The 27,607-nt window shown below is 38.8% G+C and overlaps 1 protein-coding gene across 4 annotated transcripts in view; it reads left to right on the forward strand.

The window, feature by feature from the left end:
* Positions 1-23,381, forward strand: part of calcoco1 (calcium binding and coiled-coil domain 1) — a 299,644-nt gene extending 276,263 nt beyond the window's left edge. For all 4 annotated transcript variants that reach the window (XM_031897196.1, XM_031897195.1, XM_004911937.4 and 1 more), the window contains 9 exons: positions 1,383-1,541; positions 2,446-2,594; positions 4,279-4,369; positions 5,345-5,599; positions 7,362-7,487; positions 8,116-8,211; positions 8,755-8,860; positions 9,427-9,641; positions 21,201-23,381. In XM_031897196.1, the coding sequence (XP_031753056.1) occupies positions 1,383-1,541; positions 2,446-2,594; positions 4,279-4,369; positions 5,345-5,599; positions 7,362-7,487; positions 8,116-8,211; positions 8,755-8,860; positions 9,427-9,641; positions 21,201-21,206 (1,203 nt within the window). In that variant the 3' untranslated portion in view covers positions 21,207-23,381. The remainder of the gene's footprint in view (positions 1-1,382; positions 1,542-2,445; positions 2,595-4,278; positions 4,370-5,344; positions 5,600-7,361; positions 7,488-8,115; positions 8,212-8,754; positions 8,861-9,426; positions 9,642-21,200) is intronic.
* The last annotated feature ends 4,226 nt before the right edge of the window (positions 23,382-27,607 follow it).

Below are 27,607 nucleotides of genomic sequence, written 5' to 3' on the forward strand. Positions count from 1 at the left end.
ACTATGTAACACCATTGCATTCTGCTATGTAACCTGTGCCTTTTGTCTACCATGCTATGTAACCTGTGCCCATGTCTACGCAGCAGCTTTCTTATGGAAACTATATTCGTTTTTTTTACATTTTCAACTAATTTATTACCTTCTAGCAGTTTAGAAAGACACATTAAAAACAGTAATTTTTTGTTCTATACTAATTGAAAATTAGATGTTTTTTGAAGGTAAACTGCCCCTTTAACTCCCTTAATTGCTATCAGTACAGTACTTATAATAACTTTCACTATACTAGACAGAAATACCGTTTGAAGCCAAGAACTAATCTATCTATTATAACGATTTATAGGTGGTTTTTCTTATTACCCAGGTGTTGAGTCTCATATAACATGTGTTCTCTAATCCTTCCATAATATAAAGTCATGTGAAGTAAGACTATTAGAAAATAGTCTGTTGCTCTCTGGTTCATTTTCAGGGTCTTATTGCTTGATGATGATGATGATGATGATGATGCAGGACATGAGCATTATAAAATATACAGGTATGGAATATTTTATCCAGAAAGTTCCAAATTATGGAAAGGCTATCTCCCCTGGAGTTTATTTTAAGCAGTTAATTACAATTTTTTAGGATAATTTCCCTTTTCCCAGTAGTAAAAAAACAGTACCTGGTAAATGTTGGTAAATATTTTGTTGGTAGCAAAATGTTTTTTTAGTTGTCTTAAAGGAAAAGTAACACTTAATTTTCTAAGTAAAAAATCTACCCTGCTTCAATAATTGCCTTATCCTGCACACAGTTTACTATTTTAAATGTTTTTTTAGAAAATACCGTCTAAAACTTTTCTTGCGGTCATTTAAATATGGCGATACAGAGATATTCCCTCAGCACAATCCACTATGCAACGATCAACATCTCCTCCTAGCCTTCCTTCTGTACAGGCAAACAATTGACTTCCGGTTTTGGAGCCGGGCAAGGAGGAGATGTGGATCGTCGCATGGTGGATTGTATAGAGGGAATATTGCCGTATTTGAAATGACCGGAAGCAAAGTTTTAGCAGGTATTTTCTAATAAAGCATTCAAAATAATAAACTGTGTGCAGGATAGGGCAATTATTGGAGTAGGGTAGAATAGATTTTTTACTTAAAAAAATTTAGTGTTACTTTTCCTTTAAGGTATAGTGATCCAGTTTACTGAAAAAAACCTTATTTGGAAAACCCCAGGACCCAAGCATTCTGGATAATAGATCCCATACATGTATTTACTTACATATGCTTAAAAATTAATGATAAGAAACTGGTAAGTGCGTGTGCAGTTTGTTATATAATGGAAAGGTGCATTCCTACGATAAAGTAGGAAAGAGAAGATTTCTTATATTTTAGTTTTTTTCACAGAATCAGCTGGAGGTGGCCCAAAAGGAGAGAAATGATCTTATGAGGGCGAAGCTTGCTTTAGAGGAGGAAGCGATTTCAAACGACAAAAGAATCAACCATCTTGAAGCTGCATTGGAGACTTCAGAAAAGACATGTTTCTCTTTGAAACAGCAGTATGAGGTATGATATGGCATGGGAAATGTTGACCTGCACAAACTGCTACCTGTTTTGTATTATTATAATGTCACCAACCCCATTCAACCAGGAATGAAACTCTAAGAAGAATAATAAAAGCAGAAAAACACAGGTGGGGAAAATATCAATGCACTTCAAACCTGTCGGTGTCAGCACAACTGAGCACCCTGTGTGTGCACTGACAGATAAATGACATTGCTCTCAGTGCTTACTCAGACAGGATACAGAGAATATTCCATTAGCCCAGGTTATTAACTCTTGTCTCCAGATTACATTTTAATTACAGATTGGCGAAAACGGGACCAACTGGAAAGCTGCTTAATTTAGGTCGATGTACAGCATACTTAAAAGTTCATTCAAATATGAGCCTCCCATTAATATGTGATACATAGTAATATGCAGGATGTAGTCGAGCAGAATTTTCTAAAGATGCGAAACTGTATGTAGTCACAGCACGCCCGCTGCACTTCAGAGAATTAAACACAGCCTTCTCTGTTTTTCCATTAGGTGTGGGTTATGTATATAAGTATATGCACCAACTTATACATCTTCCACATGTTTATATTTACCATTTGTATTAAGCTTAGGTCATGTGATTATATCGGCCTCACTTCTTAACCAACTATTAAATGCCCACTACTGCTATAGATTTGTATGGTCATTTCTGATATCAAGGACACAGTTCTAGAACTATGCAATGTATATTGTATTCCTTAGCTGTTAAATGCCCTTATACTCACCAGTTACCAGCTATTTCCAGTAATTCTTCCCATGTTTACTTTTTTTATCAATGTTTATTGGATAATAATTATTTTTGTTATATCTCCCAGAACTGAAGTATAATGTTTTGGTGTTTTTTGTTTTTTTTTCTGTTTTCTGTTCTGAACAGGATCTTGTGATGAGAGAGCAAATTGCAATAGAAGAACAAAACCTCCTCAGCTGTCAGGAGGTGGAGTTACGTGAACGGATTTTGAAGTTTGAGGTTGAAATTAAGAGTATGAATAAGAAGATGGAGGAGAGGGAAAGGGAGCTTAAAGGGTACAATTATTAATCTAAAGAGTGCTGAAAGTGTATAGAGGATCTTGAGGCTCACATGAGAATGTTCTAGGCAGATGTTGTACTGAGATACTTCTGGTTATTAGTCCTTGCAGTTTAATCTTTTCTAAATAGCCCATTAGCCTAACTTACAGCCCCGCTTTACCTGACAACAGCTTTTCTGACTGATATCTGTCTGAAAATTGAACAGATATCTAGCAGACAGTTTAGAAAATTCTAATTCTGTTGGCATTTTGACTTAATGACTTGATACTAACAGAACAATTGTAAATATTTAAGCAGCGTATTTCTACAGCATATGTTTATGCTATACATTATAATTGGGTTGGTATAGAGAGCCCCCGCCAAGACAGAACAGCAGTTACATACTATTAGTAGTGAACAACTACTAATATAGAATCTAAATGAAAAAATGACCTTAAAAAAATGTGTGCTCAGGTCAAAATAAATGCAAAATTTTATGTCTTGACCCAAAATTCTTTGTGTGTATCACAGTTTGTTGAGTGTGTTGACCTCAAAACTTGAGTGCATTTTCATGAGTGCAGGGCTTAAGGTCCCCATACACCGGCAGATCTGCTCGCTTGGCGATGTCGCCAAGTGAGCGGATCTTCTCCCGATATCCCACATCTACGGGTGGGCGATATCGGGAGAATCCAGGATAATTCAAAGTTTGGCCCTGGGGCCAAACGATCGGATTACAACGACGGGCATAGGAGAAGTCAGTCCAGGGACCGCATAAACGAGCCAATGTGGTCCCTGATCTGACTAGGTTTTCTAACCTGCCCGATCGAGATCTGGCTGATTTCAGGCCAGGTATCGGTCGGGCAGGCACGTCGGAAATGCTCATACACGGGCCGATTAGCTGCCGAAGCGGTCCAAGGGACCGATATTGGCAGCTACTATCGGCCCATGTATGGGGACCTTTAGAGGGAACATTGATTGAAAGATTGCCCTACGAGCTGATCTTTCCCTGATATGCTTACCTTGAGGTTGGCAGTATCAGGTTAATGACTAAATGAATGGATAATAATTGCTGCTATGAAGGTTAGACTTTCCCATTGGAACAACATTGATATGGATCTCGATTCAACAGGAAAATCTAACCTTCCCGATAAACATGTGGCTGATTTTAGCCCAGATATTGGTTGGGTAGGCCCTTAGAAGGCCCCATATATAGGCCAATAAGCTGCCGATTCAGTTTGTTGGCAGCTTTTATCGGCCCCTGTATGGCCACATTAAGGCTGATGCCACACGAGGCGTAGGGCTGATTTTTTCGGCAAGCGGAAAAGCGCTTGCCGAAAATTCAGCCCTACGCCTGCTACTTGTGCCTGCACCCGAATGAATGGGATACACTCGGGTGCAGGCACATGTAGCCGATATGAAAACGCGAGACTTTGCATTCTCTCGCATTTTCATGCGTATATCGGCTACTTGTGCCTTCACCCGAGCGTATTCCATTCATTCGGGTGCAGGCACAAGTAGCAGGCGTAGGGCTGAATTTTCGGCAAGTGTTTTTCCGCTTGCCGAAAAAATCAGCCCTACGCCTCGTGTGGCATCAGCCTAAGACATGCAAGTAAAAGGATTCAAAGGAACACACATAAAAATTATCAATCTTAAAGCTAAACTAACTTCCTTTACCATCATTTTTTTCTTTGTCTCCCAACAGTACAGTTGCAGTAAAGTTATCTTTAGAGACCGAAAAGGGGGAATTAAAGCAACGTCTTGCAGAGACAACAGTGGAAATTGAGCGCTACCAGGTTGGCAAATATATGCTGTTACATTTGTTGCCCTGTGTCTCTAGAAAGTAAAATTTTATGCACATATGCAGTTTATTATAGCCAATTCGAAATTTTGAAAAAATAATGTTAAAAACTACTGCTAAGTCAGACAAGTATTAAAATGATAAAATGAAAGTGTATTATCACATTGTATAGTGACCCTAAGAAAAAAGGGGCAAACACTATGTTTTTGGATATGTTATGCTACTTTTTACCTTATAAAGCCAAGGCTAAATTAAAGTCTAAATTATCGCAGTTCTTCTAACCATATTTTTTAGATGTGTCCCTGATTTTTCACATGATTTGCTAACCATGGGATAATGTAGTGGATTAATGGAGGTCCCTAAAAGTGTCCTTGTCTCTAAATTCCATTGCACCCTCCTGTCACTGTACACAAGTTCCCAGAGTGACCGGCAGATGCAGTTGAAGCAAATGCATAAGGCCTGTGTAGCCTTAGACAGTCCTTGTGTTTTCCACTGGTGTTTTAGAACTGCCATATCTGCCATTAGCCTAAAGGTCGACATACACGGGCCTATTCTAGCTGCCGATATCGGTCCCTTGTATGGGCCTGCCTGACCGATATCTGTCCTGAAATCGGCCAGATATCAAGCGGGCAGGTTAAAAAATCTAGTCGGATCGGGGATCATCGGCTCGTTGATGCAGTCCCCGGACTGATATTGCCTATACCCGCTGTAATAATTAGAATTAGCCTGGATTCTCCCAATATTGCCCACCCGTAGGTGGGAGCCAAGCTCACCAAGCGAGCGGATCTTAAGGTGTATGGGCACCTTTACTCTGTAGGGATACATTTTCCCTAAAGCCAGTTTAGCTTTTAAGATCTTAAAAATAAATAAATTGAACTAAAATTTCACCACAAAATACAAATATTATTAAGATTGTTGTACAAGTAAGCCTAGTTTATGGTTTCAAAGTTTTTTTTCTTTGGTGGTATAGCTACAAGTGGACACACTACGAGAAAAGCTACGTAGCACTCAGGATATGCTTTCTTCAAGCCAGCAGAAAGTGCTGCTGATGGGGGAGGAGCTGGCAGCAATGTCTTCGATTCGAGATCGCACTATATCTGATCTGCACAAAAGTCGTCTTGAAACAGCCGACCTTGCTATTAAGGTGTCTGATTTGAGCCTGAAGTATAAGGATGGGATGGGGCAGTGGTGGCAAGAGAAGACCGCCTTAAATCACAGCATGGAGGTAGAGCAATGCAGAATATTTTATAGTCTTTATAGTTGAGTTAAAGAGGCTGATTTCTCAACAATCATATTTTTTTCTGTGATTCCAGTTTTTTTTTTGCATTACAAATCATACATTTGAATATTGGTTAACAAAATACAATTTTTTTAACCGCTTAGTTGTCAATTTTTCTTATTTTTTTTTTTTAAAGCTTTGCGACCCACTGAAATGACGAATTTGAGGTTTTTTAATGGTTTTATTCTATTTTATTTTTTTAAATCATATTTACGGTAACTTTTACAATTTTTTAAAATTTGAGGTTAATCAGAGTAGGAAAAAATATTGAGACTTTTACACAAATACGAACTTTAAATAGGCATAAACACTATAAGAAGCACAGACAAATGGAAATACAAAATATAAGTAAATAGACACAATACTTATTATTTAAGTATATATTATTTAGCCTTATTAATTAAGGCTAAATTAATCATCTTTCTTTAGAAATTCTCAAAAGTGGCTACTAAAAAACTTGTGTCCATCAGTCCCTTTGTTAAATGTTTATTGAAGCAGTAGAATAGCAGTAGAAAGTGGACCTGTCACCCAGGAATAAAAAGCTGTATAAATAAAAGCCCTTTTTTAAATGAAATATAAAACCAAAAGCCATTTTTTATTAACACATCAAAGCCCATTATAAAAGCATTTAAAAATCCCAGCTGTCAATCATATATTGCCTGCCCCGCCTCTATGCCTTAGGCATAGAGGTGGGGCAGACAGTTATGTTCACTTTCAATTCAGAACTTATTGGATGTTGCTGTTCCCCTCACATCCCCCCTCCCTCCTCACCATCTAATTGTGTATCCAGTGCATGGATATGGGTATCCGGTCCCCCCATACTGGCACAGAAACAAGATTTTGGCAGGATGCAAAGCTTGCCTTAATAACCGTGTCCACAAAATGGTGCCTGCCTGCTTACTGCAATTGTGAATTCCAAGGCTGAAGATAATAAGATTAAAATAATTTCTACAGTGTAGGTGAAGTTTATTTTGCTTGACAAACACAATAGAAAACAATTTGGAATTATTTCTTAGGGTGACAGGTCCCCTTTTATGAATCAGATAAGTGAGTGTAGGACTGGCCAGATTGGGGATGACTTTGACGCAGCTTGAAGTATATTGCAATATATGGACAAACAATCCCTGTTTTGCTTAAAGGGGTGGGCATTGTTTGGTGAGTGCAGAGCATCTCTTGTTGTTTTTAATTTAGTTTTAATTTAATTTGTGGTCACAGCCTCATTGCACCCCCACCTAATGGTTTTAAATATAGTGGTGAGCACAACTTTCCCTTTTTTGCTATACTAACAAACCTGGGCAATTTGCTCAAGAAGAATGTACATAATGACATAAAATGTAGCAGCTAAAGGTATAAATGGTATCATTGTAGCATTTTGTAGCTGAAGTTATTTTATTATTAGCCAGCCTAATGTTTAAACTTCTGTTTTTAACTTATTCTGCGTTCCATTTAAAATAAATCAGTTGTCAAAACTATACAAAGAACTACAAGCTTGGGTACTTTCATTCCTGTAAGTAATTTATTTTTCTGTAAAAAAAAAAAAAAAAAATCTCTTGCTGTGCGGTATGTTGCAATACAGAAGGTATATACTGTATGTAATGGCTCTTGGAAAACAAGTGCAGAAGTAAAGTGCATGTGTAACACCAACCAGTTAGAATTAAGGTTCCTTATTCTGTAAGCTAAGCCAGAGAAACTGTCTTCTATATTGCAGGCCAAGAGGGATCAGATTGTGAATCTGAAAGCAGAAAAACTAAGCCTGGAAAGCAGTCTGCAGGAGGAGAAAAGTCAGAGGCAAACATTGCAGTGCAAACTTAACCAGGAATCAGATGCCAGACAGGTACTACCCCCAGAACCCCCATACTCTGGGAGGCCATACTTTACTGGAAGCTTATTATTTGAACTAGAACAATGTTTAGTTAGTAATGGACACTGTAGAAAGATGGAGGTAAACTATATCGACAAGCCTGAGTCTGATTCTAGTGTTGGCATCGTGTGACCTTGGATAAAGTAGTTATTAAATGTAGCCATACATTCTTTGAATGCAGTGGTCAGTTGGACCAAGACAAAGCATGACAATGCTTGTGTTTTGCATATATGTTTTATAAGGAGCTCAATAGATGCCCAACACAGACTGCCTTCTTCAATGTACATCATTATACCATGATTTTCCTCTTTTCCCTAAATGCATCAGGCATTTTGAAAATACAGCGTTGTGTATTTTCACATAATAAAGTTGTCTTTTTGTCCTCTGCATCTAAACTTTTGCCATAAGAATCTTGCTCAATTAGAGCTTCTCTGAACCAGAAAGGTGTGATAAAATAACAGCATTTATACAGTGCTGCGGAATATGTTGGCGCTTTATAAATAAATGTTAATAATAATAATGTTAATAATTTATAAATCTGGGAAAAGTTATTTCCAGCAATGAATCTACTGCAGTTCCTTATCTGTCTACCACGGTACAGGTACAGTTATCCGAGAACAGACGAGAGCTGAGTGAATTGAAATCTGCCCTAAAAGTTGCACAGATGGAGAAGGAGCAACTGAGAGAGGAAAGGCAGGTGAGACATTTACCGCCATATCTCCATTACTTGCCTGTCATCAAGCATCTGCTCTGCAGAAGTAAGTGCCACATGTGGGTAATGGAGCAAGGCAGCACAAGCAGAAATGCTGATACCTTTTGTATAGCAACCTATGGGATGGTGGTTTTTAGTTACATTACTTCTGATTTAATATACATTCATCTAATTAAACACTTGTCTAAAACATTTCATTTTTATGCTTACTTAACCACTAACAACTATACAGAACAATAGAAATATACATCTATATTTATATATATATATATATATATATATTGTGTGTATATATATATATATATATATATTGTGTGTATATATATATATATATATATTGTGTGTATATATATATATATATATATAACACAAAGTACTGTTTTATTATTACAGAGAAAATTGAAATAATATCTAAAGTTTCTGAGCTTTCTGCATAATGGTTTTCCAGATAAGGAATCTCATACCTTTATTTGATCTTATTAATGACATGTCTCATGGTTTACCTTCTTTGTTCTTTTTTTGTTTTAGGAAATGCTCCAGTATGTTCATAGGCTGGAAGAACGGCTAGACAAGCTGGCTGATGAGAAATGGAAAGAAGAAGAGATACTTATGGAAGAAACAACAGCAGACCTAAGTATGCACTTAAGTGCCCTCTGTATGATTTAACATTTACCCCTTGTTGTCCTAGATTTCATTTATTGGCTAGTTTTTAAATATGTCTATTATTGTTCTGTGCATGATGCCTTAGAGAAGATGCGGTTGCTTATCTTATGTACTGGTGACATGCAACCTTGGCAGCTGCAGTGTTTGTACAGTGGCTGTTATGGTGTTCTAGAAGTTTCTAGATCAGCAGCAGGTTGAAGCTGTAGGTTAAAAACTGCTACTTGTTCATGTATTATACGTGATAAGTTACTATTTACATTTGTAGGTGTTCCTGTAACTAATTGCTTTTTTGTGTAAATAAAAACAGGTTATTAGTCATGCTATCTACCATCTGATAATAGGAAGGGATAGTAGGGACGGAGAGAAAATGTTTATGCCACTTGGAAAGTAATGTTAGTTTGGCAAGTGAAGCTGCAGAGGGATTATAGTTCAGATTATTATTTTTGTTGATCGCCTTGAATGTGAGTATTTACAGAGAATGGTTTAAAAGTAGAGGCTGTTTAGAACTGTCTGATGTTTTGTGTACCTTCTGTACAGGTCCTCCTACTTCACCAGTGGATCTTTCTGATTCAGATGATGAATCTTCAGGGGATGAGAGAGAATCTCAGAAGCTTGGAGCATGTTCCTTTGATAAAGAGGACATCTCCTTGGACATACCGTTGTTTCCATGTGAGCCTCAGAAGGTGGTGATAAACCAACCTGCACCGATTGCTTGTCAACTGCAGCCTCTCCCTGAGGACAATGTTGATTCAGTGAGTAATACTTGTTTGACTGTGTTCATTCAGCAAAATGAACTTGCATGACTCTACAATGACTATAACTTGCAAACACAACAATTGGTAACAAAGATATATGCTCTTACCTCTGTACACAAATACTAACAGGAGATAAGGTGGGCCTATAACAAATGAAGTACCTTCAGTGAACACCATTAGAGCAACTGCACTTGTGTGGATTAAGGTAAAAATCTACCAAATATTCATACAGTGCTTTCCATTATAATTTCCATAAGCAGATATAGGGGTGAGATACTAGAAAACATATTAGGGTATAGAAAAAAGACAAATAGAAAGCATTGCACTCAACAGCACTCAAAAAGGCTTTATTTAAATCCCAACATTTTGGTCACACTTAGTGACCTTTCTCAAGGGAAACAAACAATTAAGTGATTCCCTGTCCTGAGTGCAGTGCTTTCTATCTTTATTACTATCTTCATTTGCACCCAGGCAGCTGTTTTATTACATTTGAGTGTTCCTTTCAGTACTATATATATAAGTCTTATAGAGAAGAATAGATCTTCTAGAAACCAGGAACAGTTTCTGAAGGATGAGAGAATAAACATCAGTGGCCTAAGACAGTTAATGGTTAAGTTTCAAGCTTAGAGAGAAGTAGCTCCAAACCTATCAAATAACAGTCAGTATTAAATTCTAATTACTAGAATTTAATAAGGACACCACAACCTTTATGCATATAGTATGTTTTGCAAACATATGCTGAAATTAACCTCTGCACACCTGGATACCTCCTGCAGGTGCTGGGTCTACAGACCCCTTTTTTCATGACCCTGATAACAGATAAAGCAATTGAGGTTTTCACTTTATTTAAAAATGTATTTTGCATATATATATTTTTGCCTGAGCGCCTCAGATTTATGTACAAAGTCCATTATTTAATATTTCCTTAAGGGTGTAACAAATGAGATGGAATGGATTTGTTTGCAGATGAGACAAATACATGAAGGAAAGTTAATGTCATGAGATATACTGAGCTGTAACAACTAGTAAATCAGAATGCTGCAGAAGTATGCTAGATAAAATTTAGTGCCTGAAGTGCAAAATAATGCATTTAGGCTGTAAAACGTTGAGAGGAAAAATAACAATAATGGCATTAATTATGTGAACCGCTATAGAGAAAAGAAAGCTGCCTGAAGGTAGGTGGGTAATTCTTCAAAGCAGCGAGGAAAGAATAAGCAAGGAGGGAGCGAGAGATGGAAGCAGTTGCTATTGAATAATATTTAATGTCATTGACAATCTCTTTTGTACAGATTATTAGATGAAAAATCAATATAAATCCATGCATATTCTGTCCAGTCCCCCCCTTGTATTAGCACTTGCACATTTGATGTATTGCAGTTTTATTTCCTTAAAGTCAAGAAAGTTTTTAACAAAATGACATATCTATGAAAGCTAATACAGAAGTCCAATTCTGAGAATGTGTTTGATGTCTGTGAGCAGTTGAGCACCTAAAGAGCAATAGTTTTCGAACAGTTCTGAACACCTGTCGGAATTATAGCCCCCAATGCGGAAAGCATGTGGAATGGATTTCCAATCTGGAAGGAATTGATCCAGTGCAAAAAATAAATTGTTAAAGGAACAGTAACACCAAAAAATGAAAGCGCTTTAAAGTAATAAAAATATAATGCACTGTTGCCCTGCACCGGTAAAACTGGTGTGTTTGCTACAGTAACACTACTATAATTTATATAATAAGCTGCTGTGTAGCCATGGGGGCAGCCATTCAAGCTGGAAAAAAGGAGAAAAGGCACAGGTTACATAGCAGATAACAGATAAGCTCTGTAGAATACAATAGTGTTTTATCTGTTATCTGCTATGTGCCTGTGCCTTTTCTCCTTTGAATGGCTGCCTCCATGGCTACATAGCAGCTTATTTATATAAATGATAGTAGACTTTCTGAAGTAAACACACAACTTTTACCAGTGCAGGGCAGCAGCACATGATATTTTAGTTTCTTTTATACACTTTCATTTTTTGGTGTTACTGTTCCTTTAAATCTAAACCCCTGTTAATGTTATACAAAGGGTTGATAAATCAGCCCATTATTCTTTGGAACCAGTCCATGAGCCCAATTTACGGCCATTTGATTCCCAGTTGCAATAGGGCCTCATACCCAGAATATGTCTTTGGTAAACATACAAGTTACATCTGATAAGTTTTTCTAATTATGCTTTGATATTCATAATATTCAGGAATATTTCACCTTTGGCCCTTAAGCTGTTATTGTTCATAGCATCTACCAACAATTAATAACAACTGTGGAGCTGAAAGTTTGGCAACCTGATTTAACATTGCTTTTTGTTTTGAGCTTGTGGAACAGGGCGTACCACATTGCCCTGGGCCCTGTTTTACATGCTCCTAATTATTTTAAAGGGGCAGTATACACTTCAATTCAACAATAGCATATTAAAGGGAAACTCCAGCCTCCAAACCAATATTTGTTAAATAGCCCCACACAACACAGAAACCCCTAATATGCGTATCACTTTAATGTGTTTCTTCAAAGAGTATGAATAAATACCATTTATATATGCTGAAATCCAGCTGCAAAACAGTTCTTCTATTTTTGCATCATTTGAAATGCTGGTAGGGTAAAGGGGCTAAAACATGGATGTTACAAATTGTAACAATTTCTCCACAGTTTACAGACAGCATGCAGGAACCACATAACCCGCAATGCATTGCACTTTGATATTCCTTTTCTTATTGACATCACATGTGCAAGGGATTGTGGGATTGGGGGGGATACAGGCTGAAGGCAGACTGTGGACAGTCGACTAGTGTTGCATTTCTTTTGAGTCTAAAAGAAGTCAGCCAGATAAGCAGGAGAACAGGGGGCTGGGTGAGTTTTGTTCCATCCGTTTATATTTTGACCTATTCAGTAAGCCTCTGTTCTTTACAGGCTAATTCTGGCTGTAGTACAATCAGCATAAAAGAAAGACTATAAATTTGCTGTGCATAGTGTGGGGTATATGTTGGAAGTACCAGCAGTCAAGGGTCAGCAGAAATATACCTCTATGCCTAGTTGGTTTGCAGGCCCATTAAGCAGGTTATAGCAATTTATGATGGCAGGCACAAGAATACATTTCCGTGTGCCTACCTTTGTAATAGCCGGCACTCTTTGCAAGATGCAGAAGAAAGAAAAAGAAAGTAGCAAGTGGATACTTCATTGCCAGGGAGGAATAGCTGAATATACCTCATGCCGCAGCAGTTATAGTATACACATTATCTGCTTGAACAAACTGTTTACTTGTTAGATTGGATTTATTGATTACCGGTATTGCATTCAGTGCTACGGGAACAAAGGCTATCACTCACTCTTAACTTAGTGTGTATCCTGGAAGTCAACAAAGCAATAGATTAATCATCATCTTTCTGCTCTTTCTACTTTAACAGGCTGTATTTAGGTTTGTTTCTAGAGCACTACATAAAAGCACTTCATAAAAATATACATGAACCCTTTCATGGTGCATGAAAATGGCAATAGGGTCACCACATATCTGATCCAGCTATTAATGTCATGCTTCTGCGGGCCTGTAATAGCCTGAATGCCACCAATCGCTTTGAAGGGAACATAAATCCCTGTCTCTTGGGGCCCTCTTAGTCAACAACCTCTGTGATACACCCTTTCCTCACTAACACCTAATAAACCCTGCAATTTAAGGTAATCTTACTGGTTTTTTTCCCTATAGAAATTCCAATCTATAATTTTACCTTGCACTTCGCTTCCCTATGTTACAATGTAAAGTTAAAAGCCCAGACCCCTAACACCCAGCGCGAACACTCAGAGTATCACTGAGGAGCTATAACTCTGCATTGTGTGAGCTACTTAAGGGCAGGCATTGTAGGTGTTTGTGTCCCTATCACTTCAGAGTGTTTGAGCAGGTTAGAAAGTATACCGCTACAGAATCAACAAAAGGTGTCTGTAAATAATTTCAGTATATAAATAAATAAATACATAAATACATACATACCTACACAAATATATACAGTCAAATACAATAACTCTGCACTCACCCATTATCAATATAGGACACTAAGTGCCGTGGTAGACAGGGAGATTAGTCGTCCAAGACAAATCTCCCTTGTCGCGGGCGACTAATCTCCCCAATATGCCATCCCACCAGCTTGAATGTTAATCGCCAGTGGGATGGCATATGCAGCCACTAATCTCCCCGTGTGCCACAGCTCTAAAGGGCAGATTTATAAAAATGTGAGATTAGAGTTTACCACAGAAAAACTCACCCACTTTCTATTAATTCCTATAGAATTTTTAGAATTGTATTTATTAATGGGTGAAAGTTAGAAATAACTCACTCATTTTTAAAAGTGTATTTATCAAATGGTGAGTTCTAACTTTCACCTACTGTATTGATAAATACTCTTCTGACTTTTTCAGAGGTGGGCCAAGTCGGCCAGGCACCCTAGTTGACCCAGCCAGCCACCTCGCCCCCATCGCTTCCCCCCACAACTTTCCTTTTTTTGCTATAGTTTATACAGGAGCCGTGGCCAGCTCCATGTTGTAGCTCCTATGATTCAGGTAATTCCAGTGGTAGCCAATAAAACCATTTGGGGGTTTTAGCCCTGAAAGCAAGTTGACGAAGGAAGAAAATAAGCTTTGACAATTGATCTTTAGTGACAGGGAGGAAGAAGTCGAAGGATACTGGAGGGGTGGTTAGTGCTTATAGGCTGAATAGTACAGGGTGAGTCAGGGGCAACCCTTTGCCTATCAGATCAACTATGGATTTGAACTGGTGTGGTAGTTTCTGAGGTTTGAGCAATAAATTGAACAGAGAGAAAGGGCGCCAGTGTGTAGATTTATGAATGCATGAAGTATTTGTTTGTAGCACATCACTTCATACTTCTAAGCTTGTCAGAAGCCAAGAAGTCTTTCTTTTCTCCCAACATCTTGAAGCCCTTCCTCTGGGAGTATTATATTATTGGTGAATTTCTGTAGATTGAAGTGCCAATATAAAGGTGTTTAGCTACTGACACTTCAACCCTTAAAGTGATACTGACACGAAAAAACAACTTTTTAAAATCTAAATCTACATAAAAAGTTGCCTATAGGTTGTGTTGATCATTTTTTGCTGATAGGTTTGCTTTTGTAAGTAATTGTTACTTGAAATCCCAAAACCTGACTGTCCCTTCTCAGCCTGTCAGTTATAGCTTCTAATGCCAACGGCCTCCTGCTGCACAAATATGGCCGCCCCTCATAGAGGAACATGGGGGATCAGATAGGGAATGTAAATGCTTGGACAAATACTTTTATGGCAAAATTATAAATAGCATGCAAAGACAATGTTATGACAGATGTAAAAATGGTTTCATTTCTGGTGTCAGTATCTCTTTAAAAGTCTTTTTTTACTGCCTTTTTTAGTTTACATCTCAATAATCATACATTAGCTGTACAAATGCACATTTCATACCATCGGCTGCCCCTATTTAGTCACAACTTCCAAAACTGCAAACCCAGAATATTTTACCATATAGATCTGGAAATTTGGGCAGATTAGGAATAAGATTTGACAAATTACATTGTGACCTAAAATGTTTAAATTTTTAGTGCTGAGGAATTTCGGGAGGTATATTTATTAAGTTGCTCTGATGTAACACTCACCCTGTCATAGGACTGTATGCACCAGGACTAATAACAAACTGGCCAGTGTAATTTTGGAGCCACTTAATTTGTTTGATGCTCAGTTTATATTTGGAATTATACACCAGTTGTGTGCTTTGCGTTCATCAACCTTGCTTTTAGTTGACCTTTAATCATAAAAGGTCCCAGCATGAATTCCTTAAAGAAGAAGTAAACCTTTTTTTTTTCTATCTTTAAAATTACTCTAAACAACCCCCAGAATAACATACCGTAGTCCCTGCATTCAGTCTGTTCTGGTTTCTGATTTCTAAGTTTAAAGCAGAAAGAAAGTTAAAAACTAAGTAAGCTTTATCAGAAAGGTCTATGTAAATACAGGCATGAGCACTCAAAGAAACGCTGCACTGACTTCTCTGAAAAAAGATTAGTTGTGTCTGTAATTCATGTGCCAGAGACACGCAGCTCTCTGTTCTCTGCTGCTCCCCCTCCCTTAAGAATGCTAAGAACTCACCCCCCCCTTAGGAATGTACATCTGAGCCAATCAGCAGGAAGCTGACTCTTACTAACTGAGCATGTTCACTTGGCCTGGGTGTCTGTGCAGGAGTGAAGCATTATGGGAACGTTCTTTACACAGCTCAGCGTTTTTTCTTCCTGTTCGGCTTCAGATCTTCTGAACAGGTAAAACATGGGGAGACTTAAGGGCACTATTGAGACAAATGAAGGTATGCCTGCATCTTGAGATTAACTCTTTACTAGCCTTTCCTTCTCCTTTAAATCTCCAGCTCCTTTCCTCTTTTCCCTGGTACAGTAAGAATCCCCGCCTCCTTTTCCTGTTCATCTTTACTTATCTCTCTGACTACAGGGTAGTGGAAGAGGAGAGCCTCAGTGCATGCCTGACAGAGAAGAAGCTTTGTGGGGCTGCACAGAGAAGCAGAAGCCAGTGTGCAGCAGCAGCAGATTTTTTCAGTGCCCATAATTGCCTGACTCACTGTGCATTCCCAGAAAGAAACTTTACTTCTTTAAATACTGGGTCTGCTTTAGCCACATCCACATGAAGGAATGCCATATCACACAAAAAAAAATAAAAATTCCATTGCATACCTGTGGAAATGGCTGCATGATAATCCACTGTTTGGTAAACAGATAATTGTCCTTTCAGGCAATGCAACTATTGTCTTTAGTCTACAAAGCAAGCAAAACCTGTTGCAGATGAGCAGTAGGCTCTGCAGTGTATGATGGGAGGAGAAAGAAGGCACTGTTTGTTACACAGATCTACTTGTGTATGTTTTTCCAAACAAAAGCACTCATTATTCTAGCATGAAATAATGCTTTACCAGGTATGCCCGGGACCACTGTGTGCCACTCCTGGACTGTAAGATGCTGTGTTTCCCATAACAGGATGCTACAGTGGCTTGCAAAAGTATTCGGCCCCCTTGAACTTTTCCACATTTTGTCACATTACAGCCACAAACATGAATCAATTTTATTGGAATTCCACGTGAAAGACCAATACAAAGTGGTGTACACGTGAGAAGTGGAACGAAAATCATACATGATTCCAAAATTTTTTACAAATAAATAACTGCAAAGTGGGGTGTGCGTAATTATTCAGCCCCCTTTGGTCTGAGTGGAGTCAGTTGCCCATAGACATTGCCTGATGAGTGCTAATGACTAAATAGAGTGTACCTGTGTGTAATCTAATGTCAGTACAAATACAGCTGCTCTGTGACGGCCTCAGAGGTTGTCTAAGAGAATATTGGGAGCAACAACACCATGAAGTCCAAAGAACACACCAGACAGGTCAGGGATAAAGTTATTGAGAAATTTAAAGCAGGCTTAGGCTACAAAAAGATTTCCAAAGCCTTGAACATCCCACGGAGCACTGTTCCACCGATCATTCAGAAATGGAAGGAGTATGGCACAACTGTAAACCTACCAAGACAAGGCCGTCCACCTAAACTCACAGGCCGAACAAGGAGAGCGCTGATCAGAAATGCAGCCAAGAGGCCCATGGTGACTCTGGGGGAGCTGCAGAGATCTACAGCTCAGGTGGGGGAATCTGTCCATATGACAACTATTAGTCGTGCACTGCACAAAGTTGGCCTTTTACGGAAGAGTGGCAAGAAGAAAGCCATTGTTAACAGAAAACCATAACAAGTCCCATTTGCAGTTTGCCACAAGCCATGTGGGGGACACAGCAAACATGTGGAAGAAGGTGCTCTGGTCAGATGAGACCAAAATGGAACTTTTTGGCCAAAATGCAAAACGCTATGTGTGGCGGAAATCTAACACTGCACATCACTCTGAACACACCATCCCCACTGTCACATATGGTGGTGGCAGCATCATGCTCTGGGGGGGCTTCTCTTCAGCAGGGACAGGGAAGCTGGTCAGAGTTGATGGGAAGATGGATGGAGCCAAATACAGGGCAATCTTGGAAGAAAACCTCTTGGAGTCTGCAAAAGACTTGAGACTGGGGCGGAGGTTCACCTTCCAGCAGGACAACGACCCTAAACATAAAGCCAGGGCAACAATGGAATGGTTTAAAACAAAACATATCCATGTGTTAGAATGGCCCAGTCACAGTCCAGATCTAAATCCAATGGAGAATCTGTGGCAAGATCTGAAAACTGCTGTTCACAAACGCTGTCCATCTAATCTGACTGAGCTGGAGCTGTTTTGCAAAGAAGAATGGGCAAGGATTTCAGTCTGTAGATGTGCAAAGCTGGTAGAGACATACCCTAAAAGACTGGCAGCTGTAATTGCAGCAAAAGGTGGTTCTACAAAGTATTGACTCAGGGGGCTGAATAATTACGCACACCCCACTTTGCAGTTATTTAGTTGTAAAAAATGTTTGGAATCATGAATGATTTTCGTTCCACTTCTCACGTGTACACCACTTTGTATTGGTCTTTCACGTGGCATTCCAATAAAATTGATTCATGTTTGTGGCTGCAATGTGACAAAATGTGGAAAAGTTCAAGGGGGCCGAATACTTTTGCAAGCCACTGTACATGTCTCGGAGAAACACAAATAGTCAACCTGCACCTGACCCTAAAGTTGGCCATACATGGTCAGATTTAAGCTGCCAATACGAGTCCTTAAGACCAATTCAGCAGCTTTTCTGCTTTTCTATGGGGACCCCTCATAGGCCTCCCTGGCAGAAATTGGGCAGTTTTAACAAAACTGCTTAAAATAAACAAAGTAGGACATTTCTTTCCTATGGGGTGTTAGAGTTTGGTTTGGTGAATTCTAACACTCTGTTGATTTGGTAAGTTGCCAAAAATGTGTCGCATTCAGTTTAACGTAGTGCTTCTCTATGGGGAACTTAAATCAGTAATACATATTTTCTTCTTTACTATAAATTGTTAGTATCATCAAAAATGATTAGTAAATCTGTGCTGATTGGACTTTGTTACGATTAGAACTGTAATTACTAGTTGTACAACGTAAAACAATATCCGTTTTGTAATAAATCTGCCTCTGAGTCATGCAAATGTATAGCCTACCATATACGCATATCAGCTTAAATAATATAGGGTACAAGTATTGCAGTAATGTTTGTCTCCAGTGTTAATAAATACACCTCTAAGTTTAATAGGTTTGGCAGCAGTACTTTTTTCATTGGTGGGTGGTTTCTATGTTTTCTGTTAAACAGCTCTCTATGTAAATATGTTGTTCGTAGGGTTTCCACATTTTTAGAACAAAATCCGGCTAAACAAAAAGGGGGTTGATTGGGCGGTGATTTGGTGCTTAAGGCGGGTTGATAAGAGGCAATGGAGATAGAGGCTGAGCTGGGATAGAGGCTGAGCTGGGATAGAGGCAGATGACGTGTGGGCAGGGGTGGAATGACAAGGAAAATTGTAAGTACATTGCATGCTCCACTATACTGCCTTGAATCTGATTGTTGCTCAGTCTGTTTTTAAAGTTCCTTCAGTATTTTTCTGGGATGTGTTGCAACCTGCAGAGGTTGTAGCTGCGACTTTGGAGCCATTTTGGCAGACCAGACACTTCTGTGAAAATTCACCACATTTCCAAGTCTTCTCTGTTTGAGATAATGGCTTTCGCTGTGGTACAGTAGAGTGCAGGGTTAGCAATTTGTAATATATTTACTTCAAGATTTTAGAGTTTTTCGGGGGAGGGTTTAAATGCTATTGTACAAAAAAACCTGAATAAACAATGATTTTGAGGTACTGTATTTATATTCGCTCCACAATTTTTTTAATTCATGTTTTTTTCATACATATTTATTTAGGAGACATTCATGCTTTTTTAAAAAGTACGTTTAATCATGGTGGTAAAAATAACAAAAATTATATTAACTTGAATTTTAATAAATATGCCTTTTAGTGTGCCAGATATGTATATTTTTGTTTATATAGCGCTACTTATTTAGGCAGCACCATACAGCAGAAAAATAAATTAATAGAACAAACAAAGGTCATTACAATAATAAATATAAAGTACAGTTACATTTAAGATTAGGAACTAAGTGGCATAGAGACAAGAGGAAGGAGATCCCTGACCATAGAGCTTACAGTTTAATTAAATAGTCAATAATAGGAAAAATAAGGTAATTTGCTATTGTTACCCTTTGCCTTGTGCTTTGTCCATCATTATAGATGGGTTTACTGAGCCACATGTGACATGCACAGTGTCGCTGCCCAATTCTTAGAAAGAGCTGCAATCTGATGGGAGGGTGAGCCTGTAGGGTGATGCTGGGAAGATCAGCCCAAGCTCTCTGGCCTACACCAGGATCAGAAGCTACAGGGCTCCAAAAATCTGCAGCCAGTATATTTATATCTGTTTCAGCAAAACTAAATTTCCTTTGTGCTTAAGTATAATTTTCATGTGAGAAAAAAAGTTATGATTTGCAATATATATATATATATACATACAAAATATCTTTCTAGGCAAGACAGAAAACAAAATCATGTGGAAAACGTAGAATGGTGTCACATCATACATGTAGGGAGATCATTGGTGGGAAGAGAGGGGACATCATGAGAGGGGACATCAGAATTGCTGATTTACTAGACATTGCTGTGTCCCTGCTTATAGGGAGTTACAGTGAGGCAGCATTCATTCAGGTTATTAGATGGAAAAAGCTCTTCCCTATGCAGCTCCTGCTCACTGTGGAACAAGATACAACAGAGCAGAGTTGCAGCCTGCGCACTGATATAAATCCGCCTCTCTCCAGTGGGAGTAAAAGGGACTTTTACAGCCGGAGGCCATAAAGATGGCAGGCGAGGAGGGGGAAAGATGTACGGCATTGTCAGGACGCTTCAGAATCAATTTTCAGCATCATTAGATTCTTTTCTCCTGCAGTCACAGACTGGCTAAAAGACTTAGAGAAAGAGAGAGAGAGGATAGGGGTCTAGGGAGGGAGGAGTAGGCTGTATAATTTGCAAATGTAATGGTTAAAATCCAAATGAGAAAGTCTTATGAGGAGGGGGAGAAGAGCAGGTGAAATAGGAAAGAGAAGGCACCTTGGGGTGGGGGTGGAGCTGGCGAGCAGCATAAGGCAGGAAGGGAAATCAGGCAGATGTTTATAAGAACAAATGCAGAACCTAGAGAGCAGGGTTCCCTTTACTTCTTCCTGCCCTTGTTATCATCATCTGCTTCCTTCTCTCTATCCCAATGCCTGCATGCTACTTGTTTGTACATAAATCCTCCCCTCACCTTAAATAGGTTTCTTTTCTAGTCTGCTGCCAAATCCTTCACTAAATGTATACCAAGTGCTTGTTACTGAGCTGTTATGGGTATATGGTTAGACAAACCAGGGGGTGGGCATGTGCATCAGCAGCTGGTGGCCTTGGCCAGTTCGTTTCCATATACACAAACAAGTATTGATTATGTAATGTCTAGCTGACTAGTGAATCATTCATACATGCCTTCCTCCCCTTTTGTGTTCTCTACAGTGGTAAAAGAGAGGATGGAATCCGTGGAAGTAAATGGAAAGAAGACATGTTATGCAAATAGTGCTGCTCCCCATGGTGCCAGGGACTGGGGCACTGCAGGAACCCGGGTGCTTAGGAGCCCTCACTGCCTTCTCACACTTATATGGCAACAGACACTCACAAGCCTCGGACACCTCAGTCATGCAATGAGTAGTCTCTTGTAAGCTTTAATCATTACTTTTATCAGCCCTACTGTATAGCAGTATATTATATGGTCTGAATATATTTTATCTGCCTTTTAGTATGCATTCTCATGGCATTCATTATATATATGATTTGCTAATTCCTTGCCTCACATTTTCTTATCACTTTACACTATTAATGTAAGAAAGAACACATTCATATTCACCAGATACGTTTTTCTTAGGTTTAGTTCACTGACTACTTTACATAATTTATAAGGGAAGCCTTTAATGGCCAATGCAAGCATAGGAGAACCATTAATCTACGCCAAGAACTAGCGACCGCCATACTTACAGGCACAGGCTTGAAAAATATTACATTAGATCAAGTGCCCAGAGGGCCTTCAGGGATTAAGGAAAAATAGCACCGCTCATTTTATTTCTGTTGTTTTTCTAATATTTAGATCTTACAGTTAACAATATTTTAGTTTTAAAAGAAGATATCACTGAGTAAAGAAAAACAATGACTCTAATTTGTCATCTTTATGCCTCAGATGCCCAGATTGTCATAAATGTACATGAAAGGCACAAATATTCACACATCAACTGCACTTATTGTCCCAATTTAAATGTTTGGGGGAAACAAGTCAAATTGCCCCTTGATTTTGCACCTAATCCTTTTTGGGGACACAAGGGTGCCTCGTGGGTTGCCTAGACTGGATAGGTGGGCCAGAGCAATAACAATATTATGAGAGAATATAACAATTTCCACAGTTGCCACAATTTGTGTGCACTTTGTAACTTGTGCACATGTGAACAGAAAAAGCACATCCCATAGTGGCTCCCTTCTGTCTGGCCCGGACTGTCATCTGTGGGTTCTGGCAAGAGGGGCTTCTGTAAGACGCCACAGAGGTTTGGGCCTCTGTGTACTTGAAATGCCAGGGCCCATTTTGAATCCCTGTCTGGGCCTGCCTGCTGTGGTTCTCCAGCAACTTCTACATCCTCTACAGTGTTTAAGGTGATCCAGTGCGAGGGAGAAATGGGAAACTCAGAGGGTTTTTTACATGGATATGACATTTGGTTTGCATTATAACAGTTAAGCAGCAAGCACTGTACAGTTTTACAGCAAAAATGTATGGTTATTTTGCTTTTGCTGCTGTTTTATCTATATATTTGTTTACAGGTGAATGTTTGTTTTTTGTTTTTTTTTTCAAACACTAAACTACCCCAAGTGACCACCGCTATGGTTATATCACTTATCCATTTATGATACAATACTTTATTAAATGAAACTCTAATAACATTGCCTCTGGAGGTATTTTTACACTCAGCCTATGTAATAAATTGGATGAAAAGCTGCCAGTAAGTGAATTTTGTCTTTTAGTATCAAAGTCTGGCAATGCTGCAGAGCTGAGCACAACACAGGCGAGACAGTGTAACAAATATGATGGATTGCAAATGAACGCTTATCTTCACACGTTTAATTGCAGGCGGTGCATCAGAATCATTTCATCCTTCGTTAGGATATTCTGTTTTCCTCCAGTACAGCACTGCACTTTCATTCTCTCCTCACATAACATATATTGTCCTGCTCCAGATATGCAATCTATCCCATGCTCCATCACTGCCCCATACCACATATAAATCAAGGCCAGAGACATAACAATATTACTACATGCAATATCTTTTCATTCTGTGCTTTCAGACATTTTACAAGCTAATGTACTTAGTGAGACATTTTGCAAGTGCTAGAGGTACTTAGTATTTGGCCTTTTGCTCTATAGCACACCCAGGGCATTTGTCACCATTTTTTTAATGCAGGATTGACATTTGTAATTGAAGCTGTTCAAGAAACCAACAAGCCTGCAAATAGGCTAATACTAACATGTGGATTTTAATACTTTCTTGACCTGTTAAGCCCTTTAAATAGGCTGTTAGTCGCCTTAAAATGTTCACCTAATTCTTTACTAGATTTGCTCACTCTTGATTGGCATTATAAAATGTTATTTTTTGCCATTAAGCCTGTCTGAATGATGTGATTTTTTTTAAAAAAAGAAACCAGTGTGAATTTGCTTTAATTGGGAGTAGAGGAATCATGCTGTGATGACGGGGCTCGACGCCAAATCCTGTTAGCCTTCTAGAGTGCTTGGCAATGTGTTCTACACTCATTTCAGTTATTCAGTATTTACTGTATATTGTTAGTCTGAACTGTCTACCCTTCACTATACAGCTACGGGACCTATTATCCACAATGCTCGGGACCTGGTTTTCCTGGATAAGGGATCGTTTTGTAATTTGAATCTCAATACTTTAATATCTTTCAAACATTAAATAAACCCAATGGGATGTTTTTGCCCCCAATGCGGATTCATTATATCTTATTTAGGATCAAGTACAAACTACCGGTTTATTATTATTTAAGGAAATCATTTCTAAACTTTAATTGATTTGACTAAAATGGAGTGAGATGGCTTCCTGTAATTTTGATGCTTTCTGGATAATGGGTTTCCAGATAATGGTTCCCATGCCTGTACCACTTCTTTCTATTGGTTCACACAGACATTAGCTTTAATTGCAAGCAGACTGCATTGTTCTCTGCAAGAAAAGTGACTTCCACGTAAGTACATAACATTCATTTTGCATACAGGTTAAGTAGTTCTAATAGCTTGCTCCAGTGCCAAGTGTCCCGTATGAAAGTGGCGCATTCTTCCTGCTACCACCTCCTGGATTTAGACTGACTGAAAACTGTCAGAATAATAACAATGTTCATAATATCAGTTTTTACATAGTAAGCTACTGTATAAACAGCAGGGGCATCTTTACCACCTGTATCTCTCTGGATTTGTCTGTATGTTTCATGTATGCACCTGGTATACTGGTCCTTTATACTTATTCATAATACTAAATGTATCCATGTTTGTTGGAAAGACCATAAGAAATGTTTGAATCTCACTTTATAAATTCAAGTCTATGGTACAATTGGTGATCAAACACTAGGGGGCCTGATTACTGACACATAAAGTGTATAAAATCTATAATTTGTTCATTTTCTGACATGGATCTTTGGTTTTTCCACATAATTTGTATGACTGTCTGGAGGTGGCATTAACTATTATTTCAACTGGGAAGATTGTTTCCATTTTTAAGGTAGCCATACATGGCTTAAGACAAGATGCTGACTTGGCCACTTCAGACTAAGTAAGTAACTTATTGGCCCATGTACGGGAGCGTCCCAATGGCCTGCCTGTCGATATCTGGCTAAAAATTGACCAGATATATACCTGGCAGGTTTGAAAATCTTACAAGACAAGATCCCTGTGTACTAATTCATTCAGTATCTTTAGACACTGAGCACAGCATTTCGAGTATGTGGGTTTACCCTTAGCAGATGAAAAAGGGTGCAGTAAACCCACATACCAGAAGCATTTCTTCAGGTTAGATTAATTTCTTAAAGGTGCAGTATATAGAAGCAGTCTATGCCAGGCATTATAATGGGTCTAGCAGGGAGAGAGAGATATGAATGCTGGGAGGGTGCATTTCGTTAGGCCATGTTCCTTTGGTTTTTTTCAGAGCATTTTACCTTAAATAAAGTGCAAAAGCCATATAAGTAACTAACTAGTCAGGGCTATTATGTGGCTACCCATTTTTCACTGTTCTATGATCCATAGAGATGGTTTGCTCAGACTGATACAAAATAAATGTAAAATTTGTTGGTTGTATTCAGACCAGATGATCGGGGGGTCCTAAATAAATGTTCTAAACATCTCTTTCCCCAGTGCCAAATGCTTTAATGGTTTCAATTGTGATTTAATGGAAGTGTTTGTCTTGAACCCGTTATTGCTCTGCTATGGAAATGTATTTCCAAAGAGCACCTCTCCAAGCGGCTTGTGCAGGGGCAGGGGGTTATAGAATGTTACAGATTTCTTCTGTTTACAGAATATAGTCCATCAGTTCCACTTACTCACTTAGGTATGCAGTAAGGGATTGGGGCCCACGAGTCCTGAGATCTGTTGGAAGGAAACCCCATAAATGGAGCTCTACTTGCTGCCTAATGTGTGGATAGTGTTTTGGGACAGAGAGGTATTTGCCCTGGCATTAGAGAGGCCTACAGGGAGGTCAACTTACAACTAAAGGTCAGCTTATTAATGTTTTGGGAGCCTTAATATTATTTTGTGTTAAGGGAACCCTGTAGCATCTAATGCTGAAAGTTGTAGTACAACAACAGCAGAAGAGGGTGCAGGATGGGCCGCTTTGATTGATGGAATTTATTTTTCCCCACCTGGAAATTCCCAGCTTTACTGCATTGCCATCATGTGTAACTCCAGCCTTGGCCTATTAGAGGCAGTCAGACTCCCCAGTCAGTTTCAGCGCTGGCATCGTTTCTTCTTCTTGCCATTTCTATTCTCCAGGTTTAAGCTGCACCGTGTCTGTCACAGGTAAAAGCATATTATCTAGTTTTATGGATATTCCACTGCCGCAAATTGACATAAATGACACTTCCCCCCATTTTTCTATTCCTCATTACAGAGCAAATTGCATTATCTTTATACGTATCCCTCTTTGCATGATATAAATACTCTCTAATTCCTCGTCTGCGCTTAACACTCAGCTCTTTATTGCAATTACAGTTGCCGAGTGTTTAATATGTAATATTACTGCAAATCTCTGCACAAGGAACAATTAATAATTAATGTAATCAACCCATCGGCAGATGGTCCTGCAGCGAGTGCGCTCCTCAGCCACGTTTACTAAAGGAATGCCCCCTAAATAGAAAAGGATATTAATGATGGCTACTTGGTCAGTCCTGCTAATGGCAGGGCTCAATTGGTCACAGCGGTGCCGTAAGATTTTATTTACTCGTGTCCCTTCGACCTGAATGTATTAGAGGTTTTTATTTTTGTTTTCATGGCTCTTTAATCATATTTTATTCTGTTCCAGGCTCCCACTTCACATTTCCTTGTGCTGATTTTATTTTAGAGCGCGGTATTTCACTTGAATATTGGTCTATTTATACAGAGCTGGTTTCCCGTCAGTGGCTGGCTTTATGGCGCTTGCTGATTTTGGCAGAAATTGTTTTGTACTGATTCCAGCTGTCCCAACGCACACATACAATATCCTGTGCTGTTCCCAGCTTCCTCGCTGCACATTCCCAGTATCAGGTACCAAGCCAAATCTCCTGCTACACATGCACACATATAGAATTCCAACCCTCTTACTTCATTCATACAATATTCATTTCCAGCATCCCACCACAATCTAATCCTTAGAGTGCAGGATTAATCCCATGCCCCCCTCAGCAACAGCCTTCTTATTTACCTAGTGCTAAACTATAGATTTAAATGCCATTCCCTCAATATAGAAAGTGACAGAGAAAAATCTCTACTGATTACTGCTTATATTAACAAATGCCAAGTCACTGCTGGTATCTTCCTTTACTATGCACTATATATTTGTTCATCAACTCGAGTACCGGTATGGGACCTGTTATTCAGAATGCTTAGGACCTGGGGTTTTCTGGATAAGGGATCCTTCTATAGTTTAGATCACCATACCTTGAGTCTGCTAAAAATAATTTAAAGATTAAATAAACCCAATAGGACTGTTTTGCCACCAAAGGTCTTTCTGTAATTTGGATCTCCATACCTTATCCACTACAAAAAAAAATTTAAACATGAATTAAAAAATACGTTTTTTTTTTTTTTGTACAGCCCCCAGAATAACATACCTCTCCCTGCATCCAGGTATATTTTGTTTCTCTATTACAAGCAGCTGAACTAAAGCTCTTTTAGTGACTTCCGCCCCCGTTTGTTTTCTGACTATGAAAACCTCAAAATGGTGCCTAGTTGGGTTCAAGTACAAGGTACTGTTTAATACAGAGAAAAAAGGAAAATTTTTTAAAGCTTGATATTTTTTTATTAAAATGGAGTCTAAGGGAGATGACCATCCTGTAATTTGGAGCTTTCTGGATAATGGGTTTCCAGATAACTCATCCCATGCCGTATGTAACATTCCAAGTCTTCTTGTCCCTGGTATAATATGGGCTGTACAGACAGGGCAAGGCAATATCTATCTTGGCACATACATAGCCTTGATTGCACTGTGATATTATCACATTATATAAACTCAGTGTGCTAATACTGGTGCAACTCATAGATTAAAGTGATTAGTAGAGCTCTGTGCAAGTGCTGGGAGTTTATTGCAGGTTAGTGCTCCATACTGTGCCAGTCATGCATCACCCACACAGCT

This window comes from Xenopus tropicalis, chromosome 2 (genome assembly GCF_000004195.4).
Source record: "Xenopus tropicalis strain Nigerian chromosome 2, UCB_Xtro_10.0, whole genome shotgun sequence".
In the NCBI taxonomy this organism is placed as follows: domain Eukaryota; kingdom Metazoa; phylum Chordata; class Amphibia; order Anura; family Pipidae; genus Xenopus; species Xenopus tropicalis.